This window comes from Erythranthe guttata, chromosome 6 (assembly GCF_056151865.1).
Source record: "Erythranthe guttata isolate IM_541 chromosome 6, IM_541, whole genome shotgun sequence".
NCBI classification, from domain to species: Eukaryota; Viridiplantae; Streptophyta; class Magnoliopsida; order Lamiales; family Phrymaceae; genus Erythranthe; species Erythranthe guttata.
In genome coordinates, this window is record NC_142538.1 from 658,202 (window position 1) to 673,714 (window position 15,513).

The 15,513-nt window shown below is 36.5% G+C and overlaps 3 protein-coding genes across 13 annotated transcripts; 1 reads left to right on the forward strand and 2 right to left on the reverse strand.

The window, feature by feature from the left end:
• The first annotated feature begins 2 nt into the window (after nucleotides 1-2).
• LOC148769863 (protein IQ-DOMAIN 17-like) lies at nucleotides 3-2,325 on the forward strand. Of its 2 annotated transcripts, none has more exons than XM_088819199.1 (5): nucleotides 3-671; nucleotides 761-1,045; nucleotides 1,146-1,319; nucleotides 1,400-1,525; nucleotides 1,622-2,325. In XM_088819199.1, exons 1-5 carry the CDS (start codon nucleotides 543-545, stop codon nucleotides 2,243-2,245), a joined length of 1,338 nt encoding a protein of 445 aa, XP_088675325.1. In that variant the 5' UTR covers nucleotides 3-542; the 3' UTR covers nucleotides 2,246-2,325. The 2 variants fall into 2 exon arrangements, with proteins under 2 accessions (XP_088675325.1, XP_088675326.1); XM_088819200.1 differs by having other exon boundaries at nucleotides 417-671; nucleotides 764-1,045.
• A 295-nt stretch (nucleotides 2,326-2,620) lies between these two features.
• Nucleotides 2,621-5,262, reverse strand: LOC105963555 (growth-regulating factor 8-like). The gene is made up of 4 exons (XM_088819207.1): nucleotides 4,304-5,262; nucleotides 3,951-4,115; nucleotides 3,507-3,864; nucleotides 2,621-3,378 (listed from the first exon to the last, which is right to left on the reverse strand). Exons 1-4 carry the CDS (start codon nucleotides 4,596-4,598, stop codon nucleotides 2,796-2,798), a joined length of 1,401 nt encoding a protein of 466 aa, XP_088675333.1. The 5' UTR covers nucleotides 4,599-5,262; the 3' UTR covers nucleotides 2,621-2,795.
• On the reverse strand, nucleotides 5,262-15,369 carry LOC105963528 (DNA mismatch repair protein MutS, type 2). Of its 10 annotated transcripts, none has more exons than XR_016031640.1 (22): nucleotides 14,874-15,369; nucleotides 14,108-14,233; nucleotides 13,693-13,860; nucleotides 13,516-13,599; nucleotides 13,374-13,424; nucleotides 13,118-13,174; nucleotides 12,879-12,961; nucleotides 12,152-12,275; nucleotides 12,005-12,064; nucleotides 11,445-11,684; nucleotides 11,279-11,359; nucleotides 11,037-11,184; nucleotides 10,691-10,818; nucleotides 10,427-10,474; nucleotides 10,021-10,151; nucleotides 9,857-9,939; nucleotides 9,553-9,656; nucleotides 8,749-8,819; nucleotides 8,296-8,588; nucleotides 7,979-8,190; nucleotides 7,649-7,755; nucleotides 5,262-5,285 (listed from the first exon to the last, which is right to left on the reverse strand). XR_016031640.1 is itself a non-coding variant. In XM_012987938.2 (20 exons), the coding sequence occupies exons 1-20, from the start codon at nucleotides 15,315-15,317 to the stop codon at nucleotides 8,033-8,035; spliced, it is 2,682 nt and encodes an 893-aa protein (XP_012843392.2). In that variant the 5' UTR covers nucleotides 15,318-15,369; the 3' UTR covers nucleotides 7,869-8,032. The 10 variants fall into 10 exon arrangements, 3 of the variants coding, with proteins under 3 accessions (XP_012843392.2, XP_088675328.1, XP_012843398.2); XR_016031641.1 differs by lacking the exon at nucleotides 5,262-5,285 and adding an exon at nucleotides 5,681-5,697; XR_016031639.1 differs by lacking the exon at nucleotides 5,262-5,285 and having other exon boundaries at nucleotides 7,183-7,755.
• Nucleotides 15,370-15,513: the final 144 nt, after the last annotated feature.

The following is a 15,513-nucleotide window of genomic DNA, read 5'->3' on the forward strand; positions in this document are numbered from 1 at the left end:
TCATTTTATCCAATCATCAAGCAAAATTGGAAAAGTAAAAATATGTATTTCAATTTTCAATAGTTTACAAAATAGAGTGAATCATTGTTGAACATGGGCTATAATAAACAGTAATCGTAATTCATAATTCTTCATCTCTGATCCCCAGAAGAACAGTAGTTGTTGGATTGCTTTTCTCTGCCAAAATCATGAGGTAACATGTGATTCCATCAGAAATTGTTCCTACAAATTCCAGAAATAAAGGATAAAGAAGAAAAGAAATCCCTCCTCGCATTTTTCTTTCCGCAGCTTTCAGCAGTCTCGAGAAAGAAGAAAAAAGAAATATATATTCGTTTCATGCTTTGTCTGCAAACATCTCTGACATTATCATTTTTTTCTTTATTTGTTTATACATACATTATTTACGTCTTCTTTACCATTTTTATAAGAAGCAGCCTCCCTTTGGATACTATAAGGATCACACCCCTCGGCTAATAATTCTATTTACCAAAATAAGAAAACAAAAAAAAAATATTAGTAAATTAGGAAGAACCCTTCTTCTAATGGGAAAGAACAATGGAAATTCTTGGTTAAATGCAGTGAAGAAGGCTTTTAGATCCCCTGCCAACGATGGTGAGAAGAGGAGCATCAGTAGAAGAAGAGATGACAATGACCACGAGGAAGAAGAAAAGGTATATTTATACATATAATAATAAACTTTGATCGTATAGTGTTCGATGAATTGACTGTGTGAGTTTTTCTTTTTTTTTTTTTTGTGCAGAAGAGAGGAAAGAGGAGATGGATATTCCGTAAGAATTCCCCTCTCGAAACTACTATACAGCACAATGTAGCAAAAGGTTCAAATTCTTGTACCGTTATTGTTAGCGCAAACACACAAGACAGAGAAGCAAATTTGGTGGAAAACTCTTGTGTATCTGATCAAAGACGCGCGGTTGAAACCGCACAACAAGCTGCAGTTGATACTATTCGTCTTAGACGATCATCCCTTTATGTCGAAGAACGCCGTGCTGCTGTTCGTATACAGGCCATCTTCAGAGGATACCTGGTAATAATTTTGATGTATTATTATACATATCTAGACATATTTGTACACAAGAATTTTCGAGAAAATTAAGTTTTAAATGCTGTCTTGTATTTGTTTTAAGGCAAGGAGAGCTCTGTTGGCTTTGAAAGGCGTTGTGAAACTGCAAGCTCTAGTAAGAGGATACAATGTGCGTAAGCGAGCAAAGATGACTCTCCAATGTATCCAATCTCTCGTCCGTGTTCAATCTCTCGTATGCGATCAACGCAGGCGGCTTTCCTGTGAAGCAAATTCCGTTGTGAGTACTTCGATATTTTTTCTCCGTGTTGATTCTAATTTCTAAATAGCTTTACACAACAATTTTTTTCGGTATGGCAGTCTAGAAATGCCAATAGACTTTCGTGTAATCCGCATTCACTTGATGAGATTCAAGCTCTGATAGACAAAGCCGAAGAATGTTCGCTCAGACAGAGAAACACACTCGCTCATATCTTGTCTAACCAGGTTTTTTTTTTTCTTTAATCTCTATCCTTGTTGTTGTTTCTTTTCTGCGTGTGTATGTATTGCTATTTTTCTCATTTATTTTGCTCGGTTTTATAGATTCGGACACTCGGCGACGAGGATCAATTTCCGAACAACTATCAAGAATTCGAAGAAGAAGAAAACAAGAGATTCTCAGGCAGCTGGAAAACAAACCATCCAGAAACAGGGGTTGTAAGAAGGGATCGGAACTTGTGTGTTCGAACGGATCAAATAAAAACCGTTGAAATCGACACCTCTTCACCCTACTTATACACCTCACCCAGAACTCCATCCTCGTCAAAGATAGAGTCCGTTAAAGTTCATTCTTCCAGCCCACGTCATCGAACAAGGGAAACAAACTATCAAACAGCTGAAACGCCAACTTCACGCTCAATTTACTTACACAGGATGAGTATGAGCGAGAGTTCTTGCTCGTTGCCTCAGCCAAGCTATATGGCTGCAACTGCATCAGCCATAGCTAGAGTGAGGTCACTTAGTACACCGAGGCAGAGGCCTAATTTGAGCCCAAGAAGAGGAGATCAAACGGGTTCATCGGCAAAGAAACGACTATCTTTCCCTGTTCCGGAACATGCCGATATTAATCCAGATGATAAACCGAATATCCAAACGTATAAAGGCTTCTGTTCTGACCAATCTGGCCAAGGACAAAGGGCTAATGTTACATGTTATTACACGGAATAAGAATTTTTTTCACCAAGCTAGCTAATCTTGTTCTGATGCAAAAACATGTTCATCTGAATGAATGCTTTTACTTTGGTAGTCTCTTTAACTTTTGGGTTTTCTAATGGGCTGCAAAAATAGCCCAAGACTTAAGAGAGAAGAGCAATTAAAAAGGGCCCGAAAGATGAGCCAGGCCCATGTATTAAAAGCCCAAGACTTAGAAAGAAGAACAATTACAATGGGCCCGGCCCGAAAGACGAATCTGGACTTATCAGGCGATAGGTAAGCTCTTCAAAACAGGGTAATGGCGGCACCATAAACAGTTAATTTGATCGCAGTCATCAATCATAAATACCAAATATAAACAGAGTAATCAACAGATATTTGCCGACAAAAAAAAAAATCAAGAAGATGACCATAGTTGGTGGTGGGGATACAAAATTAATATGTCCTCTCATCCAAACACAGCTTTTCAACATTAAACCTCAACTTACTGTAATTGTATTCCCTCTAACAAAACAGTTAAAACAGAAAAAACAAAAACAGACAATGCTTATCTTCTAATGTAAAACTAACTGAACCTGTGGAAAGTAGGGCTATTGCAAACACTACCATGATCAGTTCTACTATTACTATTACTATTATTATTATTATTATAAACAACCCCAGAAGGCGATGAAACAGTAGTAGCTGGCGTGCCGATAGAACATTCGCGAGGGGAAGTTACCTGCAGAGCCTCCGCAAGCGGCCCACCTCTCCCAAACGGCTCCCAGAAAACAGGGCTCGGCATACTCGAATTCGAATCCTTGATCGTGTTCTCTTCATGATCGGCCCCCATTCGGACATTCCCCATTTCGGAGTCAATGAAGTTCCCGGCAGCCATGGCTATGGATAAATCGAGCGAAGGGGAGAAATCTCCACGGTTCATCCAAGATAACGAGTATTCGTTGCTGCCATTGTTGGTTTGGTTGTTGGTATTGAGGTTGTCAGTTGACCAAGCATCGATGAAACCGGTTGCTTGGGGCCCGATTTCCATGGTTGGGTTATAAGGTAGCATATTCAGTTGGAGTTGATCCATGTAGTAATCTTGATGGAAGATTGGAGTCGAGCCGTAAATCGAAGACCCCTCATTCGCAAATCCAAACCCCATATCCCTTTTAATAATGAATAAATAATTAAATAATAAATGAATTAAAACAAAGAGCACGAGAAAATCAGTAACTTAAAAAAAAAAAAGAAAAAAAAAACAGAGATATAAGGTCTAAGATGAAAATAAACAAACCTATTGAAACCCTTGTAAGAAGAAATGGTGGGATCTGATTTAGGAAGTGTAGTAGTTGCAGAAGCAGCCAAGTGTAGGGAAGTAGTGGGAGTGGAGATTGGGAGATGAAGTTGTTGTTGTTGGAGGAGGCGTGTTTTCTTGTTAGGAAGAAGGACGGCGGCGTCGTTTGTTTTCTTGTTATTAGCAAGTTCCACAGGCTTTCTTGAACGGGGGCGGCCCCTGTGAAGGTGGCGCTCGCAGTACTTGTGGCCGGGAGCCACCTCTCTGGAGCACCTCCATTTCTTGCCATCTGTCCTCTTGCATCTACCGGGCTCCAGATCTCCGTTTTTCGAATACCCTCCTCCACCATTGTACACCACTTCAGTAATCAAAACCACAAACTAGTTAGTTTTTCTTCTTTTAAATAAGAAATTCAAGAAAAGAGTAGCGAGAGTTTAATTTTACAGGAGGAGGAAGGAGAATAGTTATCAGTTGTTGTTGAAAGTGGGAAGAGAAGATTGGGGGGCACCGGTACAGACGAAATCATGTACTTATAAATCATGGCTTGTCTTTCCAGCTCTTTCCACTGTGCACATGTGAATGGAAACGCCGCCGCCATACCTCCTCCACCTGTCTCCGTTTTCACACATGAAAGAAAAAGCAAAGAGGAGATAAGGAAAAAAAAAAAAAAAAAAGAGTCAAATATGCAATGACCTTTCTCTTTCACTCATTTACTCCAAAAATCTTTTTTGTATATTCCAATACCATTCAAATGAATGAGGAAAGAGAAACAAGAAAAAGTAGTTATGTTTTTTTACCTAGGGATTTGTAGGGTGGAGCGGTGGTGGTGGTGGAATAAGAAGATGATGGGTCATCACGGCGCACCACCGCCGCCTCGTTAGCTCCGCCGGCGTCGACTGGACGGTGACGGTGGATATCCATCCAAATCTTGGAGGGTGGGAATACTTGTTCATCACTACTGTGGTGGGGGTGGGGGTGGGGGTGGGGGTGTAGCTTCATCAATCTAACAATTTCATCACTGTTGGAAGACAGCAGTAATTTATTGTCGGAAATGTTAAACCCATTAGTCCTCGCGGTAGCTCCCTTTTCCATAGAGCTGCGGCACCCCTTTCCTTAAATGGAAAAACACCCTTTTTTTTCTGTCTCTCGAAGTAATCAACCAAACAGCAAAAGTGAACACAAAATCAAAAACACGGAGTCCCACGATTTATTATGGGGAACCAGAACAAAAACTAATAAAAGAAAAAAAGAAAAACAGGAAACCCCCCCCCCCTGAAAGAAATTACTTGTGCAGAAAAATCTACTGTGCTTGAGAGTGTTGTGTGTGTGTGTGAAAAAACAAAAAACGAAAAAATATTTTAATTTAATTTTAAAGAGGAATGGATGTGGGGTTGAAGTTGGAATTTAGTAGTAATTGTTTTGCCGCCATTCTCGGCCTCTGCCTTGCTTCCATGCTTCCAACATTCGCACCGTGAGAAAAAACAAATCCTATATTAAATAATATTAATTATTATTAATAAGATATGTATCGTTTTCTGCAATGATAAAGCTTGACAACCGTACTGCCTCTCCATTACATTACATTATTTAATTTACATATATATATAATATTGGAGAGGATAATACCATGTAGTAGTAGTAGTACTATATAATTTTGGAAAAAAAATAAATAAATAAAATTGAAGGGGGGGACTGTGTGGTAAATTCATACCTGAACAAGGAAGGAAACACAACCTCTTAACTTTTGGGTGCATCAGAAAAAGACAAACCCCAAACATACTGTTACAAGAAATTTTGAATGCTAATTAATTAATTTACTTGGTATAACAAAAAAGTCATCAAAACCATGAGAGGCTGTCTCATGCATACATTCTTGAAATATCATTATTTCTTTGAAGAAACATTAAATTCATTAATTAATTAATGTGATGTTGACAAGACGATGAAACTAGTCTTGAAATGACAAAGGAAAAGAATAGCATTATTCTACTCATATTTTCATTTTTCAATAATAATGGATCTCTGAATATTGAAGATAAGGGCTAAAAGGGTCACATGGATGGATCCTCCTCGTTCTTTACTCATTTTGCTAACCATTTATTCAACTAATTTGGAGCTCCTATTTTTTCTTTCTTTTTCTTTTTCTTTTTCTTATTCTTTTTTTTCCAACCAAAATTTTCATGATTAGTTCCTGCATAAACAGTTGTTTTAGGGTCCATTTGAATGGAGGAATTCGAGGAAGGATTTCAAATCTATAATAATAAATCCATTGGATTTGTTTGGATTAGCAATTAGTGCTGATTTCAAATGGCTCCAAATTTAGATTCATTTCAAAGCCCTTCTCCAAATCAAATCCTCCTCCAGATCCCGCCTCCAAACGCACTCTTAGTGTTAACATTTTTGGGCTTCAGACCATCATGAGTAGTGTGGCGAAATGGAGGAATGTAAATCATGGTAACTCAACGGCCCGTTAAGGTAGCGGACCCGGACCTGGTGCCCACAAGGAACCAATCTCATTGGAGTTGAAATTCCCACACTGCGGCTGCCAGGATTCGATCCTAGGACCTTGCACCAACTTACCACCTCCGGAACCAGTTGAGCTACACCCATGCGGGATAAAGATATCAATTCATAATTAGCAAAGAAATGGTTCATTTAAAATTGGTTTCACGAATTTTTTACTTGTTCCACAAAATTCGTTTACTATAACGCATTTTTTTTTAATAACAGCTGAATATTTTTTTTAATCTTTTTAACACACACAAAAATATATTATGTTCAAACAAAATCAGAAAAAGTCGTGTACATAGCTCAGTGTTACGCTAAAAATAGCTAAAATGGATATCATTTCACTAATCTTTGACTGGAGTGAAAATCACAAAAAATAACATTATGTTTTTGCTAAAAATATGGTCACTTGAATATATAGCAATGAGGAATTTAGTTCATAATTAGTCAAAATAATTTCTCCTAAATTTGGACCAAGTAAAGCAAAATCACCTTATATTTTAAATTAACTATAATTAATATATGATTCAAACTTATTAATTGAAGTATGTATTAGGAATCGATCAAAAAAAAGAAGTATGTATTACGAAAAAAAAACCAAACCAATGGATGATGAGGAAATGATGGTAAAAGGATATCCTAAAATAAAAAAGGCAGTAGTACTAGAGTAGTAGTAGGGACTAGGGATGGTGGTAGTAAAGAGTGGGACACACATTAATAAATGGAGGGAGGCGGGTTTGTTTGACAGCTGTGGAACAAGATAGAATAGATGGCAAGTCCCCATCATATGCTTAACAATAACAAAACTGTGTACCCTTCCTCCAACATTTTATCAATTTTTTTTTATTTTTTTTTAGAATAATAATAAAAATTCATATCATATTACCAATTTGAAATGAAGAGGATGTTTTTAGAAAATTTCCTACCACCATTTCAAATATTGGGATCTTATTCTAAATATCTATTTTTTTTAAGTTTTGAATTCAATAGTAAAAAAATTATCCTTTTCTGTGACAGAGAGAGAGGGGGTGGGTGGTGTGCCTCCAAGGAAGGAACAAGAGAATAATTACAAAATGGATTCGTTCTCTGATCCCAAAGCTACCACCCCCGAGGAAACAACCACTCTCTACACTACCCATACAAATACATAATAGTACTCCTACACATCAGCAAGAAAATTATATTTATTATGTGATGCTTCAATGTCAATGAAGAATACATTATTTTACCCTAATGATGGATTAGGAAGCGAGACTACTTTAACACAAAATGGAATACTATCCCAATAATTTATTCTAGCAAGTCATTTATTCACCGTCTCAAACAGATTATTCACAATTAAATTAGGATTCAACCCGGTTCTATGGTCTTATTTGACCTAGCGTGGATAGGGTTTTGAAAGAAGTTGAGCTACTACTATTTTAATTTCATTGCACCCATAACGGTATATATCAGGGATTCATGCTTCATAACCCAGCTTACTTTCGTTATCCGAATGTGCATGTCTGAAGTTCCAATTTTCTAATGTACATTAATATTATGTATGTATATTCAGAAAGACACATCACACACATATACATGCGTATACACAGACAAATATGCATTTCAAGAATTAGTATTTGGAACAAATTTACCTGTGGATCTCAGTTTTGATGAAGGCTTACATATTGTATCTTGGGTGAGGAAGATTTGACAAATTTCCGCTGATTGTTTTCGGTTGCTTGAGTGAAGAAATCCAGTACTGGGACAAAGAGGGTCAACAAGAAGCAATTCTGATTTACAATGCACTGTAAATGGTTCCAGATGGGATCGATCTCTTCCTAATTTCAAGATTCAACAAAAACTTAGATGCAATTAGACAAGCAAATATCATATTTCCAATATAATTAAAATATACTGACAAGTGAGGATTGATTTACAAAAAAAATAAAAATTAAAAGTTAAATCAGAAAAGGAAATCTAACTGTATTAATTTAGAGCGTAGAATCTTCTGCACCCGAGGAGGTACACATGCTAAATCAGGTCAAAATATCAGCCAGATTTAACTTCAACTTCAAGTTACCAGCTTGAACCACCACTTGTTCTTTAGATCGATCCACTTTCACAACTGTTGCTTTCTTGTTGAGAGAAGGAATATTCACCACGTCACCGATCCTTGGAAGTTCACGTTTGTTCTCTGCAATGTGCAAAATCGAAAAACGATGAAATGAAATAGTATAATACTAAAATAAGTGGTGATTTTGCTAAAATAATATTAGTCTTCTATTCAGAATTTAGTTACCTGTAATTGATTTAATATCTGTGGATGCAGTTTCAGTCACCACAGATGCATTTTGTTCTATAGTCGAATGAAGATGAATGGATGTTGAAGTAGGGATATCTGTATCTGCTTTTATTTGTTTGGGTTTTTGAGTAGGAAGTGATCGATATTCCCGCACTTTCTTATGAATGATGGAACGTGCTGAAGCTCCTAGCTTAGTTATTTCTTGCATCCTTCTGGATTTTTCCTTCACGCTATGTTCCGTTACTCTCTTTCTGGTCAAGAGTAGACTCTTATGAAGTTTCTTTGAGAGCCTGAACACGAAGATAAACTATTAGCTCATGTCAAATGGTTCTACTAAACTTGCTTAAATCACCATACTACTATGTTTATTATCTTCGATAAATTTTATCAGAAGGATAATAATGAACACAAACCTCGGGTGCATTATGTCAAAGCAAAAAGGATTCTCACCTCAGGTACTGCTGCGATTCATGGAGTTTTGTATGATAATCTTGTTTGAATCTCTCCATATCAACTATCACCTGCACTAAGTTGCCAAGGAATTTGTCATACTAAAGTTGGATGTGTTTGACGTATGGAAAAGTGATCATACAAATAATTTACTTGAAGCCGAACACTCTGACCCATCAACTACTAACCTATTTAAATATAGAAGTCGTAAGCAATTATTTTTCGTCTAATTTGGTGAGACGAAATAATAATATCTTTTGAGAAAATTAACGAGTTCATTTGGAAAAAGAAAATAAGAGTGACTAAAAGAAGAGATTGAGTAGCTCTAGATGTTACGTGAGGGCAATCAATAGTGGAAAATTTAGAATACACTTGCATAGCCGTTCGAAGAATTTTGAAAACAACTCCTTCTCAAAAGCCTTCTGTATAAATCTGAGGATATTTCTGGATTTACAACAAGCTGGAATAAAGGATATTGATTTCATAGTTTCTCTGAATAAACATTTTCTGGAATAAAAGATATGTCGACCGTCATACCAAAATCTCTTATTTTTCTTAGCCTATTCAGTTTCCTATCATAGTATGTTAAGTTTGACCTTTTGTATCCTCTGAATAGCGCTTTTCATCATTCAATCAGAGAACTAACCATTCTTTCAATCATTTTTCTTTACCTTTGAACATTGAAACTATTGTATGAGAATATCTCATCTCTTGAGGAACAAAGCATAAAAAAATATTCACAGATCCAATGCCATCTTTATGGGAAACCAATCTTGAAATGCACATACAATCAATTCGAGTTACCTCATTGATTTCTGCACTAGCAGCTCCATATAGATCTCGTGCGTTATCCAAAATTTCTACAGGCAGCCCAAGCCTCTCGGCAATATTGATTGCATTTGAACGCCCTAAAGTTAGAAGGGAAGAAAACACACCCTTAGCAATTAGATCTTCAAAATGAAATGTAGAACGCCAGAATACGAATATTCAGGTAGAGAAAGAAGTGGGTAAAGCATGTCTAAAAATGCTCGTTAATGAGTAATACACAAAAAACTATTTAACAGGGATATATGTTCAAAACCAATTTCGAGCAGTTAGCAACAAGAACCTGGTACTCCCCAAAGGATCCTGTAGGTAGGCTTCAAGTTCACTTCATCAAACTCCATACAAGCATTTTCAAAGGCACCGTTTCTATTAAGTTGAAGTAATAAAACCTTGTGTTATTTGTATAAACTCATGTTTATTTTAATATTTCATCTCTATATAAGCTACCTGTACTTAAGAGCTTTGAGTTCTCCATGATGTGTAGTAGCTATTGTCAACAAGGCACCAGCGTCAGCAAAAGATTCCAGCAACGACATCCCTAGGGAAGCTCCTTCTAGAGGATTTGTTCCTGCACCTACCTAAAAGTATTTATAGGGATTACTAATTATGATTAAGTGGTATGGTATCACCAGATTTTCTTTCCATAATTTACCATTCTTTATTTCAAATGTTGATACGGGTTACTAATTGATTGGTATCTTATCACTACACTTTCGTTCCATAAGTTCCCATTTTACTATATCAAATGCAAGGAATTATGTATCTTTTGTGGTATAAATAATACATCAAAGTTTTCGATGGAAGTACATGTCAACAAATTAAACTGCAGAGTATAAAACTCAAAATTCCATACTTCATCTAGGAGCACCAATGATAGACTCGTCGAAAGAGACCTGATTTCCTGCACGGTTTAGAGAAGAAACATCAAACTATGATTCTCAACAAGTGAACGAATCAGCAAAAACAATGAGATGGAAAACCATATATATCATATAAAAGGAAAAACAAAAATCCTGAATGCTACCTCATCATTTTACAGTACAACTGTAGGTATATGGTTAAGTCTCTTTTAAGGATCCAATTATATGACACAAAAAGCAGCATCATATCAACTTACGCTGATTTGTTTTAGATGGCCAGAAAAGGTAGATAATGACTGAGATAGAGATTGTTCATCACCAATGTCAGCAAGTACAAAATCAAACCAGGGAATCCTTGCTGGTTCTGAAGCCAATATGTATAGTCCTGCAATCTTTTTCCATCAAAATTGTGGATAGAATATATTTACAGGGTACGCTTAGAACACATTTTCACCACGCACATGGCACAAGTACAACAGAGTGTGTGTGCGCGCGACCACGAGTTGAATAACTATAATGCAATCATAATAACAACAGTGTGTGTGTGTGAGGGACCACAAGTTATTCAGAATAACGACATAAAACATAAGTTACGTATTTAACCTGACTTTGCCATCATGGCAGCCAACCCAACTGTTTTCAGGCAAATGGTTTTGCCTCCAGTATTTGGGCCAGTTATAACAAGAACTCTAGTATTTTGAGCTATATATATGTCAAAGGGGATCGGAAGTTCTTGTTTCAACTTAGCAACCTGGAATAAAACATAGGCCAAAAATTATAACCATTTCTATGCAAAGGAGCCGGTATGATACTCCCAACACGACATTTTAAACTGAAAATATTACCCTCATCTCCAGAGATGATATATTTAAATTTTTTTCTTTCTTCCACTTGGCAGACCCATCTTGTTGTTTTCTCCTCATTTCCTGTGAAATTTTCAGGTTCATTTGTTCAATTCTTATTATATCTTGAATTACTGCCAAAAGTGGATATAAATGAAGCCCAACTCACAGCATTTGCTATTCTGAGATCCTTCATGGCCCTTTCCAGATTGTGACGATGCTGTTGAAGCAATAGTGGGTGATAAGCTTTGGGCAAATATAAATTCCACTTCTTCTGATTGAGTTGTGATAATGATGAGATTTTATCTTCTGCTGATGTCTCAGCTTTAATGCTATCAATATCTTGTGGCAAATACAATTCAGGCCATGCACCCTCGAAGGAAAGGCTATATCGTGCTCTAGCATTGATCTGTATCACATTGAAAATAATATGAATCCAAAGAGAATGATTGATTGCCTAAAAAAAACATTAAGGTGAAATGGGCATAACTTTAGTTAAGATAAACATCCAAAACAAGATTTAATGGTAACATATGTTGCAAAACATAGCAATAAAAATAAATCCTGTAGCCAGTTGACCGACGTAACTTTTCAAACAACGCCATTTCAAGTATATTAGTCGCAGATGACAGTGTCAATTTGCCAGTTTCATCAAGTCATACTACAGTTAGTCATAAGCACACAGAAAAATGTAAGTTACGACTCAGAACTGAGGTCCTTGATGTGTACCGTGTCCATCTGAATCATACTGTTGAATAAGTTTTCGATGTCATTCAATTCCATTTGCATCTGTACAAGAAATAGAAAGTAAAACTACATTACTAATTGAAGTTCAGTTAGCAGCAAAGTGCAATAGCTCAAAAAAAGTTGTCAAACCTTCTTTGTTATCCTTAGAAGCACCTCTTCCTCCGCTTTCGCCACCAATTGCCTTGCCTGTTGCAGCTCATCATTTAGAGGAACAGCAGAGAGTGGTTCAATAAGGCTTCCTGCACCTGAACCACTATAGGAGAAGTATTATTTCTCTCGGAACAATACGCAGTAGAAGAACGTAGCAGATTAAAAGAGTTGCATGAGTTCAAATAATTTATCGTGAATCTCTCATAGCAAAGTATATTGATATAGTAAATAGTACGCCAGAGTAATAGAGAAATGCATATACAGCCAAAAGTTCTATAATGGTCAGAGTAGATGGTTGTGCAGTTGAACATGAAACTGAAATGAACTGCTGCGTAAAATATGATGCACCAAATGTTGAAAAAGATTTAAAACCCGTGTAACACTGCAATGGCACTTCAACTGAATGTGTAAAGATGTCTTACAGTGTTTTAGTGAAACTTCGTTAGTTTGAAGTTAACAGAAGGAAACGACGTAGATACGATTACTTAAATGCAACTTGAAAGTCAACTACTTCCTCCAAAAGAATCTGTTTAAGAATTGCACAACTCTAATTGAGTTGGTATCTTCACTGCAAAATTTGCACTATCATCGCCATGAAAAGGAAATTAATAAAAAGGAAAATATAGCATGCACAATGGATTGGCAATAGGGACCCAACTTCCCATGCGTGCACAATGAAATGAAAAATCGGAAGAATTTGATGCACCTTGCTAACAAGAGTCCCTCAAAAGTTGGGGCCACATCAACACGTGAGTTTATACACCATCTCCCATCATTATTAAATATTTCCTGTGCAGTGAAAAATAACAAAAAAATCAATACTAATACATTAAATAACCATAAATGAAATTAGACTTTACTTCATGATTGGAAAAACAGGAAATAATTCAGAGATTAATAATAGAAATTTTCTATAAATATATTGATCGAAGGGGGATTGCTTACCATAGTTGCTATTTCATCTGAACCACTTCTAATCATGCTTTCCATCAACTGGTATAGCTGAATGATAAAGAGTAAAAGGGCTGTAATTAGGCACGGCAAAACAGACCCTGCAAACATCTAAATGAGAGCCAACTTCATATGAATATACATAGAGCCAACCAAATCTCCCAAATTTTGTTACCCAAATCCGACTTCCCCGACTTTTCCACCAAAATCAATAGTTATAGTAGTCACTGTAAATTAGCATCATTTTTACCTTTCTCTCAAGATATCGCACTTGCTCACGTGCATTTCGCAAGGTTGAACTCTGAACATGACAAGTAAATGAATGAATCGAAGGTAAACTTGAATATACCAAAACAAAATCTGTAAATACAATGATAAGTTTAAGAACCAACCGCAGAATCTTTTACTGAACCATCCTCATCTACAAGTTGCTCAATAAACTTAATCAAAGGCTGACAGATAACTAATTCCATAACCTGCAATTAAATTAGTTAGCAGTAAGGAATGCTGGCAGACCAATAGACAATTACAGGAACTGCTACTACAAGTTTTCCCAATAACCACGATACCAATTCCGAAAGAGGCATAAACCTCATAAACCAATCTGAATCAGCCTTTATTGCAGCTTTGACATTTAATTGCAGTGCTTCTGCAAATTTTAGCAGACGTGAGAGTGCCATTGCTTCACTCCCAGTCACAGGAACACCCTTCCGAGCACGTATTATGCCAGTTTCGACCTTCAATAAAAGACAGGATCAGTTTTATTAACCATCTACTGGATCTATTATTTACTATGAGTAAACTGAAATGGAATAGATATGACATCTTCCTTCTGAACGAAAAAGTACATAGTTTGTAAAAGGATTGGTTATAATTGAGAATCATGAAAAAACAGATGAAGCGGAATTATCAATTAATAAACATCTATCACAATTGTATTTCTGCAATTTCCACAAGGAAAAACCAGGATATATTTCATCCAACCATTGCAACATCAATGCCTGTAAAATCCATCATGGCGCCATATTTGTTCATCTCCACAGCTGCTTTAGTCTCTTCCAGTAGCCGTACACTATCTTCATACGCTTTATCCAAATTCCATAATTGCTCCTGCACAGGCCAAAAGTAACAACTCACAATGACTCAAAAAAACAAATGAAATATATGCTATGTTCTTTTAACTTAAATATCCAGTCGCTACAATACACGGCCAAATTTTATAATCTTCTGAAGAACTATTGATTTGAAATGACAAAATTTCGACTGTGGAGACTTACATATGTTGATTAATTTGAGTATAATGTAACGCCCTCTCTAATGCAGTTCGGAATAATAATAATAATAATAAAAAAATAAAAAATAAATAAAAAAAAAAGAAGTTAGCTGAGCATGACACCAACTACAACAGGACATACGTTACAAATTCAAGGACTCAACCATAATCAAGCTGTGCATCATTCAAGGGCGCACAAGAGAGTAAATATAAAAATTATATATCCGCCAACCAATTCATAAATGGATATATACTCCCCGTATGTCCGTAATCACTGAGCCTCATGTGGCGGAATTTGACTAATTGACTAGCAACAACAGCATCAATCATCGTGACATAATTTAAAAAAAAAATGACGGAATTGGCACTCAATTACAGACGGAGACTTAGTACTCAATTATAAACTGACGGAATGTATGCATACATACATAAAAAATATTATAAAATATATATATAACGATGGTGGTGAGAAAATACCTTGGTGGCTTGTCTGCCGAGTGAAGTGCCGGCGAAGGAAGCGACGGAATCACAGAGCTTATCCCATTGCAAAACTCTGAGGCTGTCTAGAACTACAGATGGTTGATCGGTATTCACGCTACGATTTCCGGAAACTGATGCTGCTAAAGGTCTGTTGAGGAAATTTTGAGGAGTATTGTACTGGACTATGATAAATCGATTTGTGGTTCTAATGACGCCGGCGCCGGCGCCGGCTGTGGTATAGATTCCGGGAGCCTTGATAAGAAAATGAGAGGAAGAAAACATCTGAAAGTATGGTGAAAGTGAAGAGAAATTGGGATAAAAAAAGTACGGAACTGAATTTGGTTGGAAGAGTCTAGTATCACCACTTTCTTTTCTTCCCCTCACAAGTCGCGTGTTTATAGTTATCCTTTTATCTTCTTTTCGCCCCTTCATTTTCTCCATATTGTTTTCAAACCCACAGAATACCGGAAATTGCTGCCTGCCGAAATAAATTCAGACGTTTGTTATTGTGCGCGCGCAATTACATTAAAGGATTTTAAATTTCAAAAGAAACGAAAAAAATATAAAATGACATTGTTGCCCCTTGAGCCCAGTGTCTTGGGTTCATATATATATTATATATATCATCAACCTTAGA

Excerpts from the sequence above, each read along its gene's own strand:
- LOC105963555 (XM_088819207.1), bottom strand. The coding sequence starts at position 4,598 with ATGGAAAAGGGAGCTACCGCGAGGACTAATGGGTTTAACATTTCCGAC. Across the intron at positions 3,865-3,950 it reads CTATTCTCCTTCCTCCTCCT|TGGTGTACAATGGTGGAGGA; the intron begins GTAAAATTAAAC and ends TGATTACTGAAG. Across the intron at positions 3,379-3,506 it reads TCTTACAAGGGTTTCAATAG|GGATATGGGGTTTGGATTTG; the intron begins GTTTGTTTATTT and ends CATTATTAAAAG.
- LOC105963528 (XM_012987938.2), bottom strand. The coding sequence starts at position 15,317 with ATGGAGAAAATGAAGGGGCGAAAAGAAGATAAAAGGATAACTATAAAC. Across the intron at positions 14,234-14,873 it reads TCGGCAGACAAGCCACCAAG|GAGCAATTATGGAATTTGGA; the intron begins GTATTTTCTCAC and ends TGGCCTGTGCAG. Across the intron at positions 10,152-10,426 it reads CATTGGTGCTCCTAGATGAA|GTAGGTGCAGGAACAAATCC; the intron begins GTATGGAATTTT and ends AAATACTTTTAG.
- LOC148769863 (XM_088819199.1), top strand. The coding sequence starts at position 543 with ATGGGAAAGAACAATGGAAATTCTTGGTTAAATGCAGTGAAGAAGGCT. Across the intron at positions 672-760 it reads ACCACGAGGAAGAAGAAAAG|AAGAGAGGAAAGAGGAGATG; the intron begins GTATATTTATAC and ends TTTTTTGTGCAG. Across the intron at positions 1,046-1,145 it reads CCATCTTCAGAGGATACCTG|GCAAGGAGAGCTCTGTTGGC; the intron begins GTAATAATTTTG and ends ATTTGTTTTAAG.